Genomic DNA, 26,094 nt, shown 5'->3' on the forward strand with positions numbered 1-26,094 from the left:
TGTATTGCCTCTCTAGTATACGTCTTTAGCTGAGCCGTGGTTTGCTCCAAACTGAATGGCTGGGTACCTTCTCTGAGGTATTTAAAGATGTGTTCCCTCGCCACTGTGGTTGATGCTCCTGTGTCAACCTCCATGACTAGAGGCTTTCCATTTACTTGAAGGGTAACCGTAATTGGTTCAGTTTTCCCGGGCCTTTTGATTGTATAGGGAATAAATATTAGTATCCTCAGCTTCTGTTTCATCTATATTGTGTACTCCATTCAGCTTAGCCTGCTGTCTGTATGGCTGTCTTTTTCTACACTGTTTTATAACATGCCCTTTTTTGTGTCAGTAGTGGCATCCTGCCTATTCAAATCTGCAGGTTTCCGATAGATGATTACCCCCACATCGGTAAACTTTAATTTCTGAATTACTAGTGAGTTTCTTCTAGTATTATTTCTTATTTTTTGAGCAGCAAGGACCGATTCCCGCTTCGCGGCTGTCTCCCTGGTTTTCGCGCCATGCCCGGTGGTAGGTTCCTATTCCAGCTGAAGAGCAGCGCCATGTTGCACACTCTGCAAAGCCTGCCAGTCCCTCTCTGTACTCTCCGTTGCTTGCGCTATCTCCATGGTGCGCTTCACGTCTACATTAACTTCTGCAAGTAAATAGTGCTAAATGCTGCCATCGTGTACACTGCAAACCAAACGATCTCACAACATGTCGTTTGGAGTATCTCCGAAGTCACAGTGCTCCGTTAACTGTTTTAACTTCATGATGTACGTTGCAATTGACTCATCAGGGGCCTTACTCTAGAGTTGAACTTGAACCTTTGCAAGATCACCAATGGTTTAGGCTGAAAATGTGCCTTCATGAGGTCTACCAGATCATTGAAGGATCTGGAATTTGGGGCCTTCAGACTATGGATTAGGTTATACGTCTTGCTCCCGCAGACACTTAGAAGAATTGCTTTCTGTTTCTCCTCTGCTGTTATTTCGTTCGCCACAATGTAGAAACCTAGGTGCTCTATGTGCTGACTCCAGTCCTTATATGGGTCAATTCTGCCAAAGAGTAGCATGGCTGGTGAGTATACTTTTCTTTCTTCGCATAAAAATTGAATTACTCACATTCAAGAGGCGAGGTGCAGTGTCAAAGCTATTTATCCTTGTTACCAATTGTAATAAGCCTTGTGTATCTGACAGGTTTCTTGTTAGAAACAGTAAACTTTATTTACAGAGCTCCTGATGAAGCTACATGCTTGTACCAAGGCCAAAGCTAGAAAAGCTCTGTCCCTACGATTGCCCGCACTTGGGGCTGATTCGTCTGTACAGTCACATTATCCCCATAACAGTATGAGAGATTTTAACTTACAATCACGACAAAGGCCAAGGGTAGAGAGGTGAGAGTGGGAGGGCAATGGAGAATTAAAGTGATAAAATGGTAGTCATACTTGCAGACAGTATGGAGGCAAAGCGATTGCCTAATCTACATTGGGCCTTCCCAATGTGAAGGAGACCATATCATGAGCAGCAAATACTGTGTTCTTGGTTGGAAGAAGTACAAACAGTTTGTTTTTTCACCTGGAAGGAGTGTTTGGAGTCCTGAATGCTGTGGATATGGGAGGAGGTGAGTGCGTAGTTACTACACCTACTGAACTCATATGGGAGGCTGTTGGGTTGGAAGGTGAAGATTAGGGAATGTGAGCTGAAGTATGTGAAATGGGACAGACTTGGACATGTTGATCATGGTGGAGGAGAAATGAGGAGACTTTGGATAGGTCTGTTGTTGAAAGTGGAGAAACTGGAGAAAAAAATGAAATTCTTACCAGACATTGGGTGGGAAATGTACATCTAGGTTGTTGTAGAAATCTTTGGGATTTTACTAGTTGTCTTTGGGCAGCATATGCCCAAAGATAGAGAAAGAGAGAGAGAGAAGTCCAAACAGTGAAGAAATTAGTTAGACCATGTAAAAGAAAAGGAGGGATGGAAATTTGAAGCAAAATTAATGAAATTCTCTAGATAATACTGGAAGTTGCAGCCACATAGTCATCTAGTGGAAGAAAAGATCAGGGAAGGGGACCTGAGAAGAATTGGAACAAAGAATCTTTGACAAAAGAACAGCCAAAGCTAGGGCCAACCATTTATTTATTTTTATTTTGGACTGTGCAGGCAATTTGTTTAAGTGCCCAGCCTCTTTAATTTTTTTGTGCAGGCCGCACATGCGTAGTAACTTAAAGCGGCTGGCTTGCGCAGGGACTTTTGGATTGCTGTGCAGCCATGCAGCTTAGAGGGAAAAAGAGTCATACATACTCAACATGTGAACTCTGCTTCTCTCTTCACCAAAGCTGCCAGACCTGCTGAGCATATCCTGCGCTTTGTTTTTACCTCAGGTGCAGAGATACTTTGTATTTCAGTACTGACCAAAATAAAGATGACTGTCACATGTTTGTTATCATTCTCACTTAACTCTGACCTGTTATGATTCAGATATAACTCTCATCTACTGTAACTCAGCTGTCACTCTCAGCCAACATGGTTCTGCTAACCCCCTGATACTGGGCCACTCAGGAGAGGGAAGCTAGAAAGATTGTAAGACGGCATCACTTTCATCCATTGTATATTTTTGTTGTGTCCTATTTACATAACATTAATGGACATAAAACTGTGTATAAAAAAACTCATGCAGAATGCAATCTACTTGTACGTTGTGAGGAAGCTGCTTTGACACTGAAGATTTTGCTTTAATTTTATGAAGAAAAAAATTATCCCAGATATATTCCTAAACATTATTGAATGTGGTGCATAAAATGACAGATGGTTGGAAGTGCATTAACAAGGAGGTAATGTAGTCAAGCTTTATTGATAACATCATAAACTGTGAAAATGAAGCAGAACTCTGAGATTGAAATACTACTTGGACTGCAATGCCAGCTGTTTAATAATATAGTTTACTGAAAACTGGAAACTTTTTGCTGTAAAATAGATTTTGCTGTATGCATGCATTTAAATGCATTGAGAATTAAAATTTACAGTTAATGCTTTTATCTCAAATTCATTCATAAACATTAATTTTGTGAAAAAATGCTAACACTTTCAGGTTGTACAAGATGTACCTTTTGCTACTATTTCTCAATGTATGATGTTTTAGAAAGCCTGACTTTCCTAATCACTCTAAGCATGTGTCAGGGTAGAAGTGAAGGGACACTAAAGGCCTTTTGATGTAGGGCCAAGCCTGGTGAGTAATGCAGAACTCAGAATTATTTTTAAATGCAAACAACAAGCAGTAAACTACATGGCCTTCATCATTAAGGTGACAATGGATACCTCCAGCTGAGTTGTAGGGCTGTAATCAAATCAGTGGGCCCTTATGCTGTGTACTGATTGCAAAGGTTTATTAACTAAATCAACAGGTTGGATCACTGTCTTAAATTTCTACCACAGTGTGAATTTTCATTTGTGCTCACCATGAACCATGATACTTTGTTTATTCGGCAACAGTGTCATTGTTTCTAAGGTAATTTGCTTTGAGAGAGAGAGAGAGAGAGAGCAGTGAATCTTCTTCTTATCATCACTTTCATTTTTAATAGCTGTGTTGTCACATCTCTATTGGTGTTGCGCTTCAAGGTGACACAAAATTTCAAATTGATGAAATAAATACATTGAAAAGGTGTGGTGCAGCATGGATCTCTGGGCTATGCTACTCATCACATCCTTCCAATTTGAATACATCTCCATTAACTCTACTCTTTGTTGCCTGCCTCCTAACAAATTCCCTATCCAACCCATAGGTTGCCTCTAACAAAAATCTATCAAACTTAATTTTGAATTTTTCAATAAATGCAGCCTGAACACCTGGTTGGGAAAGAGAGCTCCAGTTTTCTACCACTATTTGTGTGAAATATTGCTTCCTGTCATTATTCCACAGTGGCCTACCTCTAGCTTTAGGGCTATGCCTTCTTGTTCTGGGCTTCCTCACCGGACCAATTAGTTTATTTTCCCCCATCAACTTTTTTCATCTTAAATACCTCATATAGCTCATCACTTAATATTTATACTCAAGGAAATGCAAACCTAGCCTACGTAACCTGCCCTCATAATTTAACCTGCCCTCATAATTTAATGCTCTTGGCCTCGATTTTATTCTGATGAATCTACCCTGCAGATTCTATAAGTCCTCTATATCCTCCATGTTGTGCAGTGCCTAGAACAGAGTGCAGTACTCTAAGTGGGGTCTAACCAGAGCCCTATGTAACTGGTTCATAACTTGCACTTGATTTATATCACAGCCCCCTTGAGAGAAAGGCCAACATTCCACTAGCCTTTTGAATTATTTTTTGAACCTGTTCACTTTTTAGCAACTTTTATACTCCAATCCTGAAATCTCTCTGCTCTTGCACAGTTCCTAGCTTCTGACCATTTTTAAAATGCTCCGATCTACCTTTCTTAGATCCAAAGTGGATGACTTCACACATGTGGCACAGAAGGAAACCATTTGGTGGTTCATATCCTTGCTAACTCATTGCTAGAGCACTCCAACCCCACTCAAATCTAAACGAATCCAACTGACCGCCTTTCTCTCAATAGCCTTGTATTGTTTCTGCTTGAAATATATATTCCCTTCTCTCCTTTGTTTAAGAAAGGAATTGCAATGACTCTGTTCCGTTCCCATGATACAATTTGTATAGTTGAGGAAGGTTAGAAAAATTGTGGCTAGATCCTCTGCTTGCATTGTGATTTGTAATGCAAAGATTATAGCTTATGTTTATTACATTTTAAGTCATCTTTTGATCAAGAAATATGTAATTAATTATGTAACAAGTGCAAAGCAACCAAATTTAATGAAACAACAGCAAACACTACAGAAACATTGATAACACTATAAAACATCAAAACAACAGTTGAAATGCACATGAGTGAAACGAGCATTGCACAAGAAGCACAACACAAAGTTCAGTCAATTTGCAAATGACGCTGATTGCGCTGTTGGCAGAAAGCAAACCTCAATCATCAACAGAGTGATGCAGAGAAAAGTTCCATCAGGACATCTGCCTTAGCTGTCAGCAGTCACACACGATCAATGTATGATTTTTCTCCTCAGTCTTTTTAGCATCAGATACCAAGGGACCATCAGTCAGAGACACAAGCCAACTCTGCTGGTAAACTTTAGCAATGTTTTTGCGAATGTGGTATTTTTTGAGGGGTCATGAAACAGTTAATTAGTTCAATCATTTTATGGAGAGTTTCAGCACTCAGTATGGAGCGTTTATCAAATCTCTGGTCTTCCAGTGGTTTTGCTTCTTGTGTCTTCAGTCTTCATAGGTGCAAGATTCTTATTTCCTGTTAAGGGGTAAACAACCTGCTCAAATTCGCTTTTTACTTCATGCTCAATTCTTGAATGTGAGCGCTTTCCCTCCGCCTCCAACCCAAAGTCCTTGTGCACATGCACGGTTTCTAGTGATTCACTAACCTTGTTCAGCTGGGAAATCGTAAAGAGCCCTTTCCATAGCCCAGACTGTTAGTGTAGTCAAGGCCATCTGTTTTGCACATTCTGTAATCTGCTCTGTTTCAGCTAATTCTAGGCTCCAGCATTTTGTTATCCGACAATGACTTCATGATGCTGTTAGTTCAGAGTATAACAGCCCTTGCTGTCAGTGTCTTCATGTTAAGGCTCTTTCCTTCTATGTCAAGCAAATGTTTCCAATGATCCTTCATTGATTGCCATGACTGTGGTGGAGGCTTTCTTTCTTAGTGTGCCTATTTTTTTTATTAATTTACGGGATGTGGGCTTCACTGGCTGGGCCAGCATTTATTGCCCATCCCTAGTTGTCCTTGAGAAGGTGGTGGTGAGCTGCCTTCTTGAACCGCTGCAGTCCATGTGGTGTAGGTACACCCACAGTGCTGTTAGGAAGGGAGTTCCAGGATTTTGACCCAGCGACAGTGAAAGAATGGCGATATATTTCCAAGTCAGGATGGTGAGTGACTTGGAGGGGGACTTGCAGGTGCTGTTCCCATCTATCTGCCCATGTCCTTCTAGGTGATAGCGGCTGTGGGTTTGGAAGGTGCTGTCTAAGGAGCCTTGGTGAATTCCTGCAGTGCATCTTGTAGATGGCACTCTCTGCTGCTACTGTGTGTAGGTGGTGGAGGGAGTGAATGTTTGTGGATGTGGTGCCAATCAAGCGGACTGCTTTGTCCTGGATGGTGTCCAGCTTCTTCAGTGCTGTAGGAGCTGCACTCATCCAGGCAAGTGGGGAGTATTCCATCACATTCCTGACTTGTGCCTTGTAGATGATGGACAGGCTTTGGAGGAGTCAGGAGGTGAGTTAGCCATCGCACGATTCCTAACCTCTGACCTGCTCTTGTAGCCACAGTATTTATATGGCTAGTCCAGTTCAGTTTCTGGTCAGTGGTAACCCTTAGGCTGTTGATAGTGGGGAATTCAGTGATGGTAATGCCATTGAACATCAAGGGGCGATGGATGGATTCTCTCTTGTTGGAGATGGTCATTGCCTGACACTTGTGTGGCGCGAATGTTACTTGCCACTTGTTAGCCCAAGCCTGGATATTGTCCAGGTCTTGCTGCATTTGTACATGGACTGCTTCAGTACCTGAGGAGTTGCGAATGGTGCTGAACATTGTGCAATCATCAGCGAACATCCCCGTTTCTGACCTTATGATGGAAGGAAGGTCATTGATGAAACAGCTGAAGATGATTGGGCCTAGGACACTACCCTGAGGAACTCCTGCAGTGATGCCCTGGAGCTGAGATGACTGACCTCCAACAACCACAAACATCTTCCTTTGTGCTAGGTATGACTCCAACCAGCGGAGAGTTTTCCCCCTGATTCACATTGACTCCAGTTTTGCTAGTGCTCCTTGATGCCACACTCGGTCAAATGCTGCCTTGATGTCAAGGGCAGTCACTCTCACTTCGCCTTGGGAGATCAGCTCTTTTGTCTATGTTTGAACCAAGGCTGTAATGAGGTCAGGAGCTGACTGGCCCTGGCAGAACCCAAACTGGGCATCAGTGAGCAAGTTATTGCTAAGCAAGTGCCGCTTGATAGCAGTGTTAATGGCCCACTTCCATTACTTTACTGATGATGGAGAGTAGACTGATGGGGCGTTAATTGGTTGGGTTGATTTTGTCCTGATTTTTGTGTACAGGACATGCTTGGACAATTTTCCACATTGCCAGGTAGATGCTGGTGTTGCAGCTGTACTGGAACAGCTTGGCTAGGAGCGTGGTAAGTTCTGGAGCACAAGCCTTCAGTACCATTGCCGGAATGTTATCAGGGCCCATAGCCTTTGCAGCATCAGTGCTTTCAGCCATTTCTTGATATCATGTGGAGTGAATCGAATTGGTTGAAGACTGGCATCTGTGATGCTGGGGACCTCTGGAGGAGGCTGAGATGGATCTTCCACTCGGCACTTCTGGCTGAAGATTGTTGTGAATGCTTCAACGTTATCTTTTGCACTGCTGTGCTGGGCTCCTCCATTACTGCGGATGGGGATATTTGTGGAGCCGCCGCCTCCAGTGAGTTGTTTAATTGTCCACCACCATTCACGATTGGATGTGGCAGGACTGCAGAACTTAGATCTGATCCGTTGGTTGTGGGATTGCTTAGCTCTGTCTATCACTTGCTGCTTATGCTGTTTGGCATGCAAGTGGTCCTGTTTCATAGCTTCACCAGGTTGACACCTCATTTTTAGGTATGCCTGGTGCTGCTCCTGGCATGCCCTCCTGCACTCTTCATTGAACCAGGGTTGATCCCCTGGCTTTATGGTAATGGTAGAGTGGAGGATATGCCGAGCCATGAGGTCACAGATTGTGTTCGAGTACAATTCTGCTTCTGCTGATGGCCCACAGCGCCTCATGGATGCCCAGTCTTGAGTTGCTAGATCTGTTCGAAATCTATCCCATTTAGCATAGCAGTAGTGCCACACAATACGATGGAGGGTATCCTCAATGTGATGGCGGGACTTTGTCTCCACAATGAGGGCTTACTCCTTCCTCTCACTGCCATGCCATGATCCCAGATCAGACCCCCAAATTTTCACAGAATCTCACAGTGCAGAAGAGGCCCTTCAGCACCGACATGTGAGAAACACCTAATCTACCTACCTAATCCCATTTACCAGCATTTGGCCCATAGCCTTGAATGTTATGACATGCCAAGTGCTCATCCAGGTACTTTTTAAAGGATGTGAGGCAACCCGCCTCCACCACCCTCCCAGGCAGCGCATTCCAGACCGTCACCACCCTCTGGGTAAAAAGATTTTTCCTCACATCCCCCCTAAACCTCCTGCCCCTCACCTTGAACTTGGGTCCCCTCGTGACTGACCCTTCAACTAAGGGGAACAGCTTCTTCCTATCCACCCTGTCCATGCCCAACATAATCTTGTACACCTCGATCAGGTCACCCCTCAGTCTTCTCTGCTCCAACAAAAGCAACCCAAGTCTATCCAACCTCTCTTCATAACTTAAATGTTTCATCCCAGGCAACATCCTGGTGAATCTCCTCTGCACCCCCTCCAGTGCAATCACATTCTTCCTATAATGTGGCGACCAGAACTGCACACAGCACTCCAGCTGTGGCCTCACCAAGGTTCTATACAATTCCAACATGACCTCCCTACTTTTGTAAGTTTTGTTACGGTCCTGGACAAGATCCCCAAATTTTTTAGAATCCAGTTAGGGACATTGTATTGTTAAAATATACAAAATCTGCAATCACTGTTACTCGTAAAGAGAATAAAGCCATAAGATTCCACGGTTTTAAGCAAACAGAAGAAATTTTACTCGACAAAAGTCAGTAAACAGCCAATACTATTTGTCCTATGCTCTCATATCCTGAATTAACGTGAGGTAAACATGAATTAACAGAACAAACTGTGGTCAGACAGCCACAAACTGCACGTTAAATGGCAGACCCAACCAAGACAGGTCCCCTGAATTTCTCAGTGACCCATCCAGATATCAGTCACCACTGTGAGCCACAAAAATTCTTAAAAGCTTTTCCTTCCTCATTCGGAATTTTAACTCCTCTCCTTCAAAGAGCTAGTCTGATCCCGAGCCAACAGTAGATCTGCTCCACCCAAATTCCAAGATTAAGAGTAGAATCTTAATCCAAAAGGCACACTATTGCAGATTTCTCTCAAATCTTCTCCCAGGTCCAGCCTTCTTAGTCTTTTCCAACTGAGCTGACCTCCTTCTGAGACCGCACATCACCCCGCACCCCCCCCAAACACCTCCCCTGCGCCCCCATCCCCCGCACCCGCATGTTGGCCAGGCTGCACCCGAGCGTCAAAACACAGGCACGGTCCCAGCTTTTCAGTCATGCTGCTGCCAACAACTGCTCCTGGACTTAGCTGCAAAGAGCTACCAATTGCTCCCAGGGCTCCTCTGAGCCTCAGCCCTCATCAGCACAGCTGATGGCAGCACTTCATTTGCATGGTGCTGACCCTCCTTTGTTTGCTCCTTATGGGCTGCTGTTCACTCTGCCCCTTGAACAGTTCCGTGTGACTTTTAACATCTCCCAACAGCATTCCGCCCCTGTGTCAGCCAGGCTAATGTATCCAAGCTGGGTACATTCTGTACCTTAAATTAAAAAATCTCCAGTTAACTAAGGGCCACTCCCCACAGATGCAAAATCATCGTGACTCCACACTTAAAACACATATAGACAAAAAAATGATCAAAAAATGTAGATTTCATCACACCCGCAAACAGTGGCATTATCCTGCAAGACATCCACAGTTTCTGTATCAGTTATTTATCCAAAAAGCAGGCCTTCATAATCAGTATAGACAATGAACAGAAAGCTCATGTCTATTGCCAGTCACAACTGAGAATTTATACACTTAGATTTGTTGCTTCAGTGTTGGCTGAGTGTTTCCATGTTGGATCCTCGACTCTATCAGACGCTGCTGCTTCCTCTGCTGATGGCATGAACTTACAGTCCCCAACACAGCTTGACAACGGTTCCTGCTTCTGGATGTTTGCGTGTCACACGAGATTGTCACTTATTTTCTTCCTGACAATGTCATGCTCTGTCAAAGTGACACAGTCATTCCTCAAAAAGAGTGCCCAGCCTCTCTGACATTTTTTTTAAGTTTCTGCAGGTTACATGCCATCAATAACAACATGGAAATAATAGGTACTTTTGGAATTTTCAATCACAAGCAGATTTATGTTTTTCCCCGTCAGTAATGGTGCAAACCATGAAGGTTTGGTTTCCTCACCTGAATATTTTTTATTGATGGAATATGACGTTCTGCTGGTTACAGCTTGTAAATAAAAAACAGTTTTACTTGCTTTAAAGATATATCCAGGTATTTAATAAGGCAACATTTCTCATGCTCTCAGCTGCCAGCACTTTGTGTACCATTGTTACTTTTCTCCGATGTATAGACCAGGGATTTGATTGGCAGTGCTTGATACAGCAAACCCATAATGTGGGAGTAGTGTCATTTCCAAGTTCCTTGGCAAATTCATTTGCCTTTCACAGTATGACTTGTCTGGACAGGCTCGCTGCTTTGGCCTGCTTCAGGGCTGAATTTGCATCAATCAGTGGTTGTCACCAAGTCAGGTTCCATTTGGAGAGGGAATTTGGATTGAAACTTGAATAAGCTAATAATTTGAATTAAGCGATTTGAATGAAACAACAAAGGTCCCACTCATTTTCAGTTGGAGCCTATTTTTGAGCAATTTCAATTTGAATTAACGCATGATTTGAATTAAGCAATATTGAAGTAGACAAGTATTGTATTTTGAGATCTGGGACCTGAAGAATAACAGGATTTGTAATTGTGTAGGACATGAAGGTTGATTAAATTTATAACATAAGACCTGAAGCTATATTGAATTTGTGACATGCAACATGTGATATTAGAAACTTATGTTCGACACTGTATATCAGGAAAATTCAACAGCTTGTATATCTTAAACATTCTTCGTGACAAGTAAGAGGATGGAAAATTTGTAGTCAGCAAAAGGGCAAACAAATTATGTGGATCCCACTCATTACAGGGGTCAATACAAAATTCAATAATTTCACATTAATCTGTTTATTCCAGAAGTGTAATATGCTTTAGAACTAGCTGCGCTACTAGACAAACTGTTCCAGTATAGCTACATCACTGGCATCTACCCGGCAATGTGGAAAATTGCCCTGGTATGTCCTGTCCATAAAACGCAGTACAAATCCAACCCAGCCAATTACTACTCCATCAGTTGACTCAGCAAAGTGATGGATGGGATCATCAACAGTACTATCAAGCGACACTTGCTCAGCAGTAACCTGTTTGCCGACGCTCGGTTTGGGTTTCACCAGGGCCACTTGGCTACTTACCTCGTTACAGCTTTGGTCCAAATATGGACAAAAGAGCTGAACTCAAGAGGTGAGGTGAGAGCAACTACCCTTGACATTAAGGCAGTATTTGACCGAGTGTAGCATAAAGGAGCCCTAGTAAAACTGAAGTCAGTGGGGATTGGGGAAACTCTCGACTGGTTGGAGTTATACCTGGTACAAAGGAAGATAGCTATGGTTGTTGGAGGTCAGTCATCTCAGTTCCAGGACATTGCTGCATGAGTTCTTCAGGGTAGTGTCCTATGCCCAGCCATCGTTAGCTGCTTCAACAGTGACCTTCCATCATAAGGTCAGAAGTGGGAATGTTCGCTGATGATTGCACAATGTTCAGCATCATTCACAATTCAGACACTGAAGCAGTCCATGTCCATATGTAGCAAGACCTGGACAATATTCAGGCTTGGGCTGATAAGTGGCAAGTAACATTCACGCCACCCAAGTGCCAGGCAATGACCACCTCCAACAAGAGAAAAACCTAACCATCTTCCCTTGGCATTCAGTGGCATTACCATCACTGAATCCCCCACTATAAACATTCTGGGGGATACCATTGACCAGAAACTGAACTAGACTAACCATATAAATACTGTGGCTATCAAGAGCAGGTCAGAGGCTTGGAATTTTGCGGCAAGTAACTCATCTTCTGACTCCCTTTCGACCTTCTAAAATGCATATGTCAGAAGTGTAATGGAATACCGTCCACTTGCTTGGATTTGTGCATCTCCAACAACGCTGAAGAATCTCAACACTATCCAGGACAAACCAGCCCGTTTGATCAGCACCCCACCCACCACCTTCAACATCCACTGCCTCCACCACCAATGCACATTAGCAACAGTCTGTACCATCTAAAGGATGCACTGCAGCAACTCACCAAGGCTCCTTTGACAGCACCTTCCAAACTTGTGACTTCTTCCACCTAGAAGAACAAGGGCAGTATATGCATTTGAACACAACCACCTGCAAGTTCCTCTGCAAGTCACACACCATCCTCACATGGAACTATATTGCTGTTTCTTCACTGTCACTGGGTCAAAATCTGGAACTCCCTAACAGCACTGTGGGTGTACCTACACCACAAGGCCATTTAATAAGATCATGGCTGATCTGATAGTAACCTGAAATCTGCATCCCGTCCACCCCTGATAACCTATCACCCCCTTGCTTACCAAGAATCTATCCACCTCTGCCTTAAAAATATTCAAAGACTCTACTTCCACTGCCTTTTCAGGAAGAGAGTTCCAAATAATCATGACCTCTGAGAGAAAAAAAATTACCTCATCTCCATTTTAAATGTGCGACCCCTTATTTTTAAACAGTGACCCCTAGTTCTAGATTCTCCCACAAGAGGAAACTTCCTCTCCACACCCACCCTCTAAAGACTCCTCAGGATCTTATATGTTTCAATCAAGTCGCCTCTTACTCTTCTAAACTCCAGTAGATACAAGCCTAGCCTGTCCAACCTGTCCTCATCAGACAGTCCGCCAATTCCAGGTATTAGTCTGGTAAACCTTCTCTGAACCGCTTCCAACACATTTACATCCTTCCTTAAATAAGGTGACCAATACTGTATACACTACTCCAGAGGTGGTCTCACTAATGCTCTGTATAACTGAAGCATAATCTCCCTACTTTTGTATTCAATTCCCCTCGCAATAAATGATAACATTCTATTAGCTTTCCTAATTACTTGCTGTACCTGCATACTAGCCTTTTGCGATTCATGCACTACGACACCCAGATCCCTCTGCATCTCAGAGCTCTGCAATCTCTCACCATTTTGATAATATGCTTCTCTTTATTCTTCCTGACAAAATGGACAATTTCACATTTTCTCACATTATATTCTATTTGCCAGATCTTTGCCCCATCACTTAACCTATCTATGTATTTTTGTAGCCTCCTTATGTCCTCTTCACAGCTTATTTTCCTCCCTATTTTTGTGTCATCAGCAAATTTGGCAACAATCCCATCCATGCCTTCATCCAAGTCATTTATATAAATTGTAAACAGCTGAGGCCCCAGCACTGATCCCTATGGCACACCACTCGTTACACCTTGCCAACCTGAAAAGGACCCATTTATGCTTACTCTCTGCTTCCTGTTAGTCAGCCAATCTTCTATCCATGCCAATATGTTATCCCCTATACCATGAGCTTTTATTTTCCACAATACCCTTTGATGTGGCACTTTATCAAATGCCTTCTGGAAATCTAAGTACAGTACATCCACTGGTTCCCCTTTATCCACAGCACATGTTACTTCCTCAAAGAACTCCAATAAGCTGGTTAAACATGATTTCCATTTCACAAAACCATGTTGACTCTGCCTGATAACCTTGAACTTATCCAAGTGCTCTGCTATAGCTTCTTTAATAATAGCTTCTAACACATTCCTTATGACAGATGTTAAGCTAACTGGCCTGTAGTTACCCCCTTTCTGTCTCCCTCCCTTTTTGAATCATGGAGTTACATTTGCTATCTATCAATCTAATGGGGCCTTCCCCAAATCTAGGGAGCTTTGGAAAATTCAAATCAATGCATCAATTATCTCACTAGCCATTGCTTTTAAGAACCTAGGATGAAGTCCATCAGGATCTGGGCACTTGTCAGCCTGCAGCTCCAACAATTTACTCAGTACCACTTCTCTGGTGATTGTAATTTTCCTGAGGTCCTGCGTCCCTTTCATTTCCTGATTCATAGCTGCTCCCGGGACGTTACTTGATCCTCTATAGTGAGGACAGATGCAAAATACCTGTTCAATTCATCTGCCATTTTCTTGTTTTCCATTATCCATTCTCCAAACTCACTTTCTATAGAACCAACGCTCACTCTGTTAACTTGTTTCTTTTTAAAATATTTATAGAAACTATTACTATCTGTTTTTATATTTTTGTCTAGCTTTCTCTCGTACTCTAATTTTTCCCTCCTTATGAATATTTAAGTCATCCTTTGCTATTTCTTATATTCCATCCAATCTTCTAGCCTTCCACCTACCTTTGCACAATTATATACTTTGCTTTAAGTTTGATGCTATCTTTAACCTTTCTAGATAACCACGGGATGGCGTGTCCATCCCTTGGACTTTTTCTTACTCGTTAGAATGTATCTTTTCTGTATATTCTGAAATATCCCCTTAAACCTATCCCTTAACCTAATTTGCTAATTCACTTTAGCCAACTCTGCTTTCATGCCCTCACAATTGCCCTGATTTAAGTTTAAAAACATAGTCTCAGACCAACTCCTCCCTCCCTCAAACCGAATGTAAAATTCAGTCATATTATGATCGCTGCTATCTAGGGGTGCCTGCACTATGAGGTCATTAATTAATCTCATCTCGTTGCACAGTATCAGGTCTAGTATAGCCTGCTCTCTGGTTGGCTCCAGAACTTGCTTTTATAAGAAACTATCCTGGAAACATTGTATGAACTCCTCATCTAGGCTACCTTTGCACGTCTGACTTTTCTAGTCTATACATAGATTAAAATCTCCCATGATTATCACTGTGCCCTTTTTGACAACCTTCCATTATTTCTTCCTTTATGCTCCATCCTACCATGTGGTTACTATTAGGGGCCCTGTACACAACTCCCACAAGTGACTTCTTGCCTTTGCCATTTCTCATCTCTACCCAAACCATTTCCACATTCTGGTTGCCTGAATTTAGGTCATCCTTCTCTATTGTGCTAATACTATCATTAACTAACACATCCACCCCTCCACCTTTTCCTCACTCCCTGTCCTTCCTAAATGTCCTGTACCCTTAAACATTCAGGTCCCAATCCATGTCCTCTTGCAGCCATGTCTCTGCCTTATCTATCTGGCTATCAAATCGTACTTATTTATTTCTATGTGCACTCTCAGTTCATCTATTTTCCTTCAAATGCTTTGTGCATTCAGATACAGAGACTTTAGTTTTATCCCTTTATATTCTTTTTATAACCTCTAGCCTCATCTATTGATTTACTGTTGGATTTGTACGCTCTATCCTTTCCTGTCACGTTCTGTTTTTCATTTCCCGTAGTAATACCTTTACCTTTTGCCTTGCCTCTATTCTTTAATTTCCCACATCTTCCAAATTTGTACCCTTACCCCTACTAATCAGTTTAAAACCCTCTCTACTCTAGTTATGCAGCTCGCAAGAACACTGGACCCAGCACAGTTCAGGTGTAGACCGTCCCAGTGGTACAGATCCCACTTTCTCCAGTAATGGTGTCAGTGCCCCACGAACCAGTACCCATTTCTCCCACACCTGTCTTTGAGCCAGACATTTATCTGCCTAATCTGATTTGTCCTAAGCCAATTTGCATGTGGGTCACCACCACCTTCTCAGGGGCCATTAGGAATGGGCAATAAAAATGGTGTCGTAGCCAGTGATGTCCACATCCCATGAGTGAATACAAAAAGATTATTTTGTTACAATATTACATTTATTTTTAACTTGATCATAAACCTGTTGGACATTTTAATGCTATTTGTGTCCGTTTTTTTTGCAAATCCTTCCCCCTCTCTCATTCCTTCTCTTAAAAGCAATGCTTTCTTGCTAAAGCTTTCTCCCATGGGCTGGTTCCACTTTGTGGCCATTCACGGGTGGCCATTCCAGATATGTCATGACAGAAGTGCAGCAGGTTATTTGACTATAAAGGCAATGCAAACAAATCTAATCCTAAACTCACCTGACAAGCACATACACTGGTGGTCACTGAGTAATAATGATGAATTGCAACCCTTGCTAAATTTTCCCATTCCTAATTCTGTGGTGCTGACTGCAAATGTAGCACTCTAATGCCTCCCGAACTCAGTGTAAACAGTGTTGTGAACTTGGGTCGTTTCCACTTACTTATGCTCACTGAACGTGCTAAACTATTCAAGAAAATCTGCCTCTATTCTCTTCATGGAAAGTAATGTTACCTTTCTCCTTAATATAAAGCTGCCATTTTGAAAATTCTATTAATGAGGATGATTAGATTAAGAGATTATTGGCAAGTGTAGCTGAATATTTCTCGCTGGCTTACTTTTCTGGCTGTGTGGCATTTTAGCACAAGCAATTCTGTATATGTAGACATAAAAAAGTATGATTAGTGCCAACACACAATGTTATCAGCAACCACTGACAACAGAGGTACAGTCACCGTTTCACTTCCTTCCTAATGGTTTATCACCTATTTAGAGTATCAGTGAAACATGCAGATAGAAATGTAAACCAGATTATTAACATGTATTGTTTGTAGGATAAGAAATAAGTTTTCGTCTTCCTCTGAATAAATTATGCAAGGGACGACCATTGCCTTGAAAACATGTTCTGGAGTCTGCACTGCTGCATGAAAAGTATAACAGGTTAATCAGCAATGTGTATCCCCACACCTGGTATAAAATCTTGCATGCTCTTTTTTTAAAGCAGATATTTGGTAACACATGCTTAAGAGTTAAAATCAGCAAGGGGAAATCTAAACTATTCTTATCAAACAAAGATCCCTGCAGTGCACAGTTGAGGCAAGATTTTAATTTGTAGGTGCTGTAGAATACACAATGAAATGTCAGAATGACAAATACTATATGTTAACTCTATAAATGTTGTTTCACTCTGTGTGATAATTAGCTCTGCTCAGCCATACATAAATTGAAGGTCAAGTGAGCTGGAAAAGTCAACATTATATAAATGTGAGATTGTCAAGCTGTATATTGAAAACCTATATTCTCAGGTAATCAGAACAGCATCCAGTAAGTGAGGAAATAAAAGCATTTGAGTAGTAGAAGTATATAATAGCTTAGATTAACAGTATGTTTAGTTCATTCTAATGTTGTCCACTGCTTCTATCTATCCCCTTTGTTTCTGTTTTTCTCTTTACAGTGGTTTTTGGACAATTTGCACATTTTCAGACAGCACTCAATGATGTGGTGGAGCTGTTTGATGGACACAGTCAGCAAGCCAGGCTTCTCAGTTCCCTTTCGGGATCACACTCCGGTAACTTTTAACTTCTCAAATTACTTCACCAGAAACAGAATTTGATAAGCAAGTGCAGGCTGATGCAGTGATTTCAGAGTTGCAGTGAGCTTTACTATGAAATACTTATACATGGGCCTGTATTCTCAGTAACCCAAATGCAATATTCTGATATCTGTCATGCCAACCACAAGGGAGGATCAGATATTTTCATCAAGAGGAAGAGGCTTTCAGCCACCTGTTAAAGGCTGACATTGCCAGAGGTCAAAGGGACAGCTCACCTGCCTGTTCTCTAAGCAGCAAATGGTATGTGATGCAGTGGGATTGGAAAAGAAGAATACAATTGGTGCTGTGATATTACCACATCATAGAAAGCATGGTCATACACAAATTTGATTTAATGAAGACTATGAGAACATGTGATTTTCTCCACACTTAACATTGAATAAGCTTGAAGAAATAAGAGGTATTGAAACATCGGATTTCTAAGAATGACATTAGGTTAACAAGTGCATTTGTTGAGTAAAATGGGTGTTCTCCCATCTCCCAGAAGGAAAAAATAGTAAAAACTGGGAAATAAGAGTACTGGTCCGAACTGTTTCCTCCTTCTGGGGAGGAGGAATTGAACTCTGTGTCTTAGGAGAGATGTTGCTGTGGCAACAATAGCCCCTGACTTTAGTTAATCTTGTTCCTGCTCACTGAGACCTTCTTTTAACTTGAGACAGCTGGTGGTAAACAATATCAAGTGTTCATTTATTGAAGAAAAAAAGATGGAAACTGTATCAGACATCAGATTGTTCTTTCATAGAAAAATAAACACCTAAATCAATGACTGCAATTCAATATGCAATGTTACTTGAGAAATATTGAGGGTGGAGATGTTTCCCTTACAGCATGGTGCTCTATAAAATGATTGGGATGTGAGCCAGGAGAATTTACCCCTCTTCCATTTCCTCTGCTGTGCTGCCCTTAAGGCAAGCAACCTGCAATTGAGAGGGTGGGCAGGTGGCCTTCTTTCCGATAGATGTGAATAACGCTCTGCATCGATCACCAAAAACACATTCCTTGAAAGTAATTATCCCTTTAATCTTCTCTTCTTTCCTTTCTGTGCTTTCAGTTGTTGCTTTATCACACCGTTGCGACTGAGATGGAAAGCTCAGCATTGGCCCTGTTTGTTGCTACTACACAGCCATTGCACCATGCCACAGTGTCAAATTTAATTCCAATATAAAAATATATATTTTGATAAGGTTTTATGCTATGAAATATATGGTGTGTAAAAAGTAAAACTTAAATGCAAAGAAGCATCACTTTCATGACTAATGTGCTTTACTTATTTTTTTTTTGGCATTTTAGCTTTCCATTCATTTATTTTTATCCCCCCCAACTTTCACTCCTTTCCTGAAGGCAGTCCCTCATGCTGGTGCCTAGAGCAATGGTCACTGACCCACTTGTGGTACCTTGTACCATTCTTCAACTTTGGTAGTGAGTGGATAGTTGCACATTGGACCCTTAATGCAGCCTTGCCCAGTCTTATTCCACAGTTCAATTACACTGGGCATTGCTTGTCATTAGCTGTCTTAAATACTGAGACATCCCCATTCTTAATTTCTAATGGAAGTTAATTTTACATTTTTGACATAATTAATATAAAGCAGTTTCTAATCTATTCTTATATAAAAGCAAAATACTGTGGATGCTGGAAATCTGCTGAAATAAAAACAGAAAATGCTGGAAAATCTCAGCAGGTCTGACAGCAGCTGTGGAGAGAGAAACAGAGTTGATGTTTCGAGTCTGTATGACCTGAAGAAGGATTATATGGACTCAAAACGCTAAGCCTGTTTCTCTAATCTATCCTTGCCTAAGTGACACACACCGTGTTTCTGAAGTCCTTGTGCAACTTTAAACTTTAGTAACTTTGGATGGATGTACATATGGTGGAAAGAAATGGTAAATGGCATATGAAAGCCTCATTCATACAGCTCTTTTAATGTTCATGTTGTTAATCATGGTAATGCTGTTTCCCTGCTTGAAAATGGAGACAATAGGGATAAAAGGTCGACTGTATGTTATGGCTGATAGAACTGAAGCCCATTACAGCGGTGAGAAGAAAATTCACTGCTGATTATCAGAAAAATGCCCCACAAAGGAACCCAATTAACAAATGGATGAAGTTTCTAACATGTGCACATTCATTGTTATTAAAGATTAAAGTTGAACAAGGCCTTTATAAGCACCCTGTAGCTTAAGATCCTGTGGTCCTTTTTATTTGGTGGATGGAGAAAAACAAATTCATGACTTGAGTCTGTTTATTATATGAAATAACCATGCCCTATATCCTCAATTTTATTTTTTCCTTCCTCAGGAGAGACCCTGCCTCTGGCCACATCAAACCAGATTTTGCTCAGGTTCAGTGCTAAGAGTGGAGCGTCATCCAGAGGTTTTCACTTTGTTTATCAAGGTAAAGGATTTAGGTTGATTGGTTTCCTCAGAAGGTTTGAAATGGGTCTTGGATGGCACACCAGACACTTAAAAAGGAACTTGAGTTCTCTGGGGACAATTTCATTTTGCTTCAGCAATCTTAAGAGCTGCACCTTGTCAGAAGCTCCATCTGTAGTCATGAATAGTATGTGTGCAAGAGTCTCCATTGACATGAATTTTTTATTTTGTAAATCATTGGCACTTGCCATAACATCTCCAGTGTGGGACTCCTGGGCAGTAGAAAAAAATGTGAAGTACATTTTTCGACAGGAAAAGCTGTCAAAAAAATTTCTATCACTTTTTAATTTGCTTTACCCCATGTGCCCTTTTCTAAAATACTCCCTATCATCTCTCTGAGCACTTAAAACTTTCCTGTACCTTGTGGTTTCATGTCTAACCTTCGTATAATTAATACCGAAATGAGTAGTGCAGTTGAGAATATACCTGTGTCCAAGAGGGATGATCTTTCACAACGAACTAAGTTCAACCTTTAAGCAGCCTAAAACAATGTCAGAAAAGATGATGTGCATAATCCTTGCATATTGGGGATGGAGCAAATCAATTTGTTTTTTCTCTCAGACAGTTCAACCTCAAGTGGACTCTGTTCTGCTCAACTTGCTCCCATATCTGAATTACTTCAAAGGCTAATACAAGTACAATCATAGCTCAATACCATAATTCAACACCACAATCTGAAAGAGTGAATTGTGGTTTTGAGCCTGAGAGTTGGTGATTTGATTCAATGAATGTTATTGTCAACCTTTAAATTTGTTTGGGATCCATTGAAAATGTTCAGTCTTTGCAGTCTGCAAACCAATCCAAGCCTAATTCTGCTTGATCAGATTTTGTTCTTAAGCCACATACTTATGGCAGCACAGCATTCCAAACTAGTTACAGAACATTGAGATTTGGCTGTTGACTTGAACAAGAAGAAAATGTTAATGAAAATATGCTGGTCATTGGTATGGGAACATAATTTGGGGGGTGGTGGGGTCGTGGAATTTTAACATAAAAAGCATGTGGGTTTGGCAGTGGGCTGCTGGTTAAAAGGTCTGGGAGTGGCAAAACATCAGGAACCCAGCTGCAATCCACCAACTCATGCATTGAAATTCAATACATTGAGCAGCATGCGAGAAGTTTCCTCAGGAGAGGTGATTTGCCAATTTAAATATGTTAAAGGGCAATTAGCTGTTTTAACTGGACTTTTTGAATTTATCTCTTTTGTGACAGTTTCCTGGGCTTCATGGAACTCACTAGTGAAAGCAAGGAGAGAGGACAACAGGAATTGAGGGGGCTGAATAAATGGCAGGCCAAGAATTGTTCAAGTACTGAGACCTCACATCTGCTTCCTTGCCTAAGTGAAAAGCCTTTGCTCACAAGACTTGTTCTGAGTGTGTGCTTTCAATGCTTTGGAGCTAATTTCCACTACTTTGGAATTTTGTGCATCTTATCTACACTTCCCATCTACCAAGTAGCTGTTCAGCATGGGTGCCACATATGCAGTTTTACTTTGGACCTTAGGAGACTAAAAAGTAGCCATCTCCTCATCTATATGCCACTTTGCAGGAGAGACAAGTGGAGCAGGAGGAAATACCCCTCAACACAGGGTGTAAAGGCAGAGGGTCAGCTTCCCAGACACAATCCAAGCAGCAGGGCCTCTGGAGGCTCAGGATATTGCATAAGGTGGTCACATTTGTAGCCTCCTCAAAGAAGACCCCCTAAAAAGTGGACCAGGGCAGTGCACACTGCTTGTGGCTGTCAAAGTCACCACCTACCCTATGTTCTTTACCTCAAACTCCTGCCAGGCACTTGCAGGAGATCTTTGGAGAGCCTCATAACCTGTTGCCCACAAATGCATCTCACAGGTGACAGGTGCCATGTTTGACAGCGCCAGCATTTATGTGCACTTTGCAACCAATGCGGCCAATCAGGAAGAGTGTCTGTTCAGCACTGCGACTCTGGGTATTTTCCCACAGAAGTCATTGATGCACATATGTGCGACAATCAAGGCCACCCTAGATCATGCTGTAGTCTTTGTCAACCACAGGGGCTTCCACTCCTCTTAATGAGCAGCTCGAGGGCAGCAACAAAAAGGTCATCATGTGCAAGTTTGTAAGATTCCCAGGGAGTTGTTCTGATACTTTTTCCCTTTGCCAGTCCACCATCCCTGAGCTCTGTGGACCTCCAAAGCAGAGTTGGAGCAGGTTCCATGGAGACTGAGGCTACCTGCTGAAGATGTGACTGATGACACCGTTAGGAGCCCAGACAATAATGCCCAAGAGAGATAAAGCCACATGACCATGAGAGCTTTCTTCATGCAAGCAATCTTGATGCTGAAGATATGCTTTAGATGCCTGGACAGATCTGGGGATGCCTTTCAGAATGCACTAGCCCAGGCACCGGGAATGACAGTGAAGTGCTGCACTCTGCACAATTCTGCAGCAAGGACTGGAGCTGCAGGAGGAATAAGGTGCTGACTGCAGTGGATCTTCAGAGGAGAAAAGGAGCAACATCAGGAGCAGGACGAATATGACATGATGATGGCACCAGCTACAGTGTACATAGTTGCCCGGATTGGTCTAATTCTGGCATGATTCCATCAAACTGCAGTACTATACCCATTTGACAGCCACGTTCTGAACTCAATTGGCCCCAACCTCATCGCCCAACAATAAAGCATCCCTGTCATGGACATCCATTGTTCATCTTCAACTCTTGTTATAACACTCATCACAAATTAGAAGGCCATTCGCTAAGTAGCTGAAAAAAATGGGCAAAATGAGAATATAGTGCAAAGAAATAATTGTAAACTTACAGAAAAATTAAACAAACGTAATAACCTAACACTGTGTAACACATCCGTGTGCAACTGCAAATCTACAATCTTCCTTTTTCAACTACTCCTATATGATGTCAACCCTGTTGTCCCAGCAGAGCTAGAGACAGGCTGCTCACATCCTTGATCTTGCTGCTCAGATGCTCTTGGCCAATGTCGTCTGAGGTTTGGAGCATCCTCAGCCATCAGGCAATGAGGCAGCATGTGGGCTACTGACTGAGCAGGGGGTCAGGTGCAGCACGGTTTAGTGGGGAAGCAGTAATAAATAGAAGCGTTTTGAGCAAAGTCTCCACTTTCATGCCTCCTTTCTTGAACCTATCATGTCTGCACTGAGCACTCTTCCACAATTCTGTAGGTTGTTAAAAGACAAAGGTGAGGTTTTCATTCATCCTGTTTAAGGTGGCATTCAGAGTGTGCAAGTCATTGTGAGGGCCAGCTCTTTGTGATTGCTACATTTGATTCATGTAGGTGGCCACTTTTTTCATGGATGTTGAGATCAGCGTGAAAGCCTGGGACATCGTAGCACTCATGCTCGAGACTTACTCCTGCAATCTCACCACAAGCTTGTACAGTGTGGCTGAAATAGCTGACAGAACTTTGCACATTTTCTGCTGCTGCTGCTCCAAGATAGTCCTCTTTGTAGATGGCCCCCAAGGCTCAGCATCTGTGTCAAGCTGAACAGAGTTTGGAGGGTCCTGCACCCTCCGCCAAGGGCTCTCCACTACCTGCTCTTGCTGACTTGTAATGTGTGAGACACCAAGTAACAAACAACCTACTTGTCTTGACCTCAGTTTGTGTATATCTGAGCAGGGTCCCTTTACAACATTTCAGCTGAAATGCACCAACATGGGTTGCCAACACATCCGCTTGCGATAATTGGCCAGGAAACCCAGAAGTCAGATGCTACTGCATTAGCAATGGTTAAAAAGCCACTGATAAATGTGCTGCTGGACTTCAGGTTCCCACACGCTAATGGCTCCCCTGCTGCAAGCAGATTGATGAGCTCAAATTCAACCCATTGTGTTGGAGCACTAGTGTTGCACCCGAGTGGGGCATCTAGGTTTACCATCTCAATTTTGAGTTCCTGTCTTCAGCCTGACTGCAGAAGTTTTAAGGCTCTTCTCAAGAAGAAAGGAACACAGCAGAAGCCTAAGCACCCCATAGAAGCAATTTTAGAGCAAAGTTTGCAGAGGGTTGTTGTCCAGGTTACTTATGTGCTTCTTGATCCATTTGATGCATGGACCAAGAGGGGCAGTGCAGAAAAGCAGAGAGCAATGAAAGAAGGCATGGCAACCATGCATCTATAGTTCACTAAGATAATTAACTAATAATGGCTGTTTAATTTCTTATTAATTACTTCGTTCATAGTTTGTCATTGATTACACTCTGCACAATATCTGGATCAATATTTCCACTGTGGTATTCATTAATTTTTCTGAACAAGTTAAGAAAGGTGGAGGATTGGCAGAACTCACTCAATGTATTGACTTTTGTATGCTTTCTGCAGAGACTGTCATTTTCCTTCATCATGGGTTGGATTTTGTCTGTGTTCATAAAGAAAGTTGATGATATTACTGCAACAGAGTGCAGGAGAAATATTTCCCTCCCCTGTGCTCAGTAGATTTTAGTTTAGTTAAATGTTGTTCTTTGAAGTAACTTGGATTATTTGCATTTTGGGATATGTCGAAAGAATTGAATCAGACATCCCATCAGAAGAATTGGTTTGAGATTTTGGAATACTTATGGTAAAGATTTTATAGGTGATGCCATTTTGCCTGTGCATGAACTGGTGTGCTGAAAGAAAATGTTACAACTAGTGGTCAGTGCAAATGTAATACAGTATTGCAAAAGTTTACTGGTAATTGTTTTCATGCTTGGGAAATCTTGAATACATGACACATAATGCAATGTACTGATAACTTTATTTAACTCTAATCTAGTCAACTTTATTTAACTACAATCTAATTAACAAGAGCTCTCAACATTATAAAGTTTAATTTCAATGATCACAGTAAAAAATCATCCTATTTCAGTTAAATATAGATGTATAGTCATCAAGGCCTTCTTTCATTCAAAGACAACTGCTTAGTATTGTCAACTAAGTATGAATCATGCACTATCACATTTTAAATGGGGTTTGCCCAATACTAATATTAACATTTAGTTTTCAGATTGCAATCTGTGTTTCACAGAGTTCAAAGTAGCACTGGTATGCTTTCAGGGTGAGTTTTTGACCTCACTTCGAATTACTGAAGCTTCTTTCATGTAGTCATAGATTAGCGGGAATGCTTGTTAGATGTTTTCATTCTTTTATGTGACGTAGACATTGCTGATAAGGCCAGCATTTGTTGCCCATCCCTATTAGCCTTTCAGAAGATGGTAGTGAACTGCCCCTTTAATCCACTGCAGTCCATCTAGTCAAGGCATATACCCACGGTGCTGTCAGAAAGGGAATTCCAGGACATTCACCCAGGAATAGTGATATCTTTCCAAATCAGGATGGTATGTGACTTGGAGGGAAACTTGCAGGTGTTGGTGCTTCCATGCATCTGCTGCCCTTGCCCTTTGAGGTGTATGGGTTTGGAAGGTGCTGTCGAAGAAGCCTTCACAAGTACTTGCAGTGCATCTTGTATCTGGCACTCACTACTGCCACTGTGTGCCAGTGGTAGAGAGAGTGAATGTTTAGATTGGTGGATGGGGTGCCAATCAAGCAGGTTGTGTCATCCTGCAGAGCTTCTTGAGTGTTGTTGCAATTCATCCAGGCAAGTGAAGAGTATTCCACCGCACTCCTGACTTGTGCCTTGTAGATAGTGGACGGGCTTTGGGAAGCCAAGAAGTGAGTTACTTATCACAGAATACTTACCCCTGTCCCACTCTTGTAACCACAGTATTTAAGTGGCTGATCCCTTTGAGTTTCAGGTCAATGGTGACCACCCCCCACCCCACCAAGGATATTAAGGATGGGGATTCAGCGATGTAATGTCATTGAATATTAAAGGGACATAGTTAGACTCTCTCTGGTTGGAGGTGACCATAGCCTGGTGCTTGTGTGGCATGAATGTTACTTGCCACTTATCAGCCCAAACCTGACTGTTGTCCTGGTCTTGTTGCATATGAGCACAGGCTGCTTCATTATCTGAGAAGTTGTGAATTGAACTAAACACTATAATCCTCAGGGGACATCTTGACTTTGAACCTTATGCTGGAGGGAAGGTCGTTGATGAACAGCTGAAGATTGTTGGGCCGAAGTTCCTCAGGAGAGTGTCTTCGGCAGCGATGCCCTGGGATGATTGGCCCCCAACAAGCACAGCCATCTTCTTTTACGCTAGGTATGACTGAAGCCATAGAAGAGTTTTCCCAGGATCCCATTGACTTCAATTTTACCAGGGCTTCTTAATGCCACAGTCGATCAAGCGCTACCTTGATGTCAAGGGTATTCACCCTCACCTCACCTCTGGAATTCTGCTCTTTTGACCATGTTTGAACCAAGGCT

The 26,094-nt window shown here is 42.1% G+C and overlaps 1 protein-coding gene across 1 annotated transcript in view; it reads left to right on the forward strand.

The window, feature by feature from the left end:
- LOC144680673 (CUB and sushi domain-containing protein 1-like) overlaps positions 1-26,094 on the forward strand; it is a 2,611,816-nt gene that overhangs the window by 2,181,632 nt on the left and 404,090 nt on the right. The window contains exons 32-33 of the mRNA XM_078541910.1: positions 17,192-17,305; positions 19,650-19,745. Coding sequence (XP_078398036.1) covers positions 17,192-17,305; positions 19,650-19,745 — 210 coding nt within the window. The remainder of the gene's footprint in view (positions 1-17,191; positions 17,306-19,649; positions 19,746-26,094) is intronic.

Source organism: Cetorhinus maximus, chromosome 5, assembly GCF_964194155.1.
Source record: "Cetorhinus maximus chromosome 5, sCetMax3.hap1.1, whole genome shotgun sequence".
NCBI lineage: Eukaryota > Metazoa > Chordata > Chondrichthyes > Lamniformes > Cetorhinidae > Cetorhinus > Cetorhinus maximus.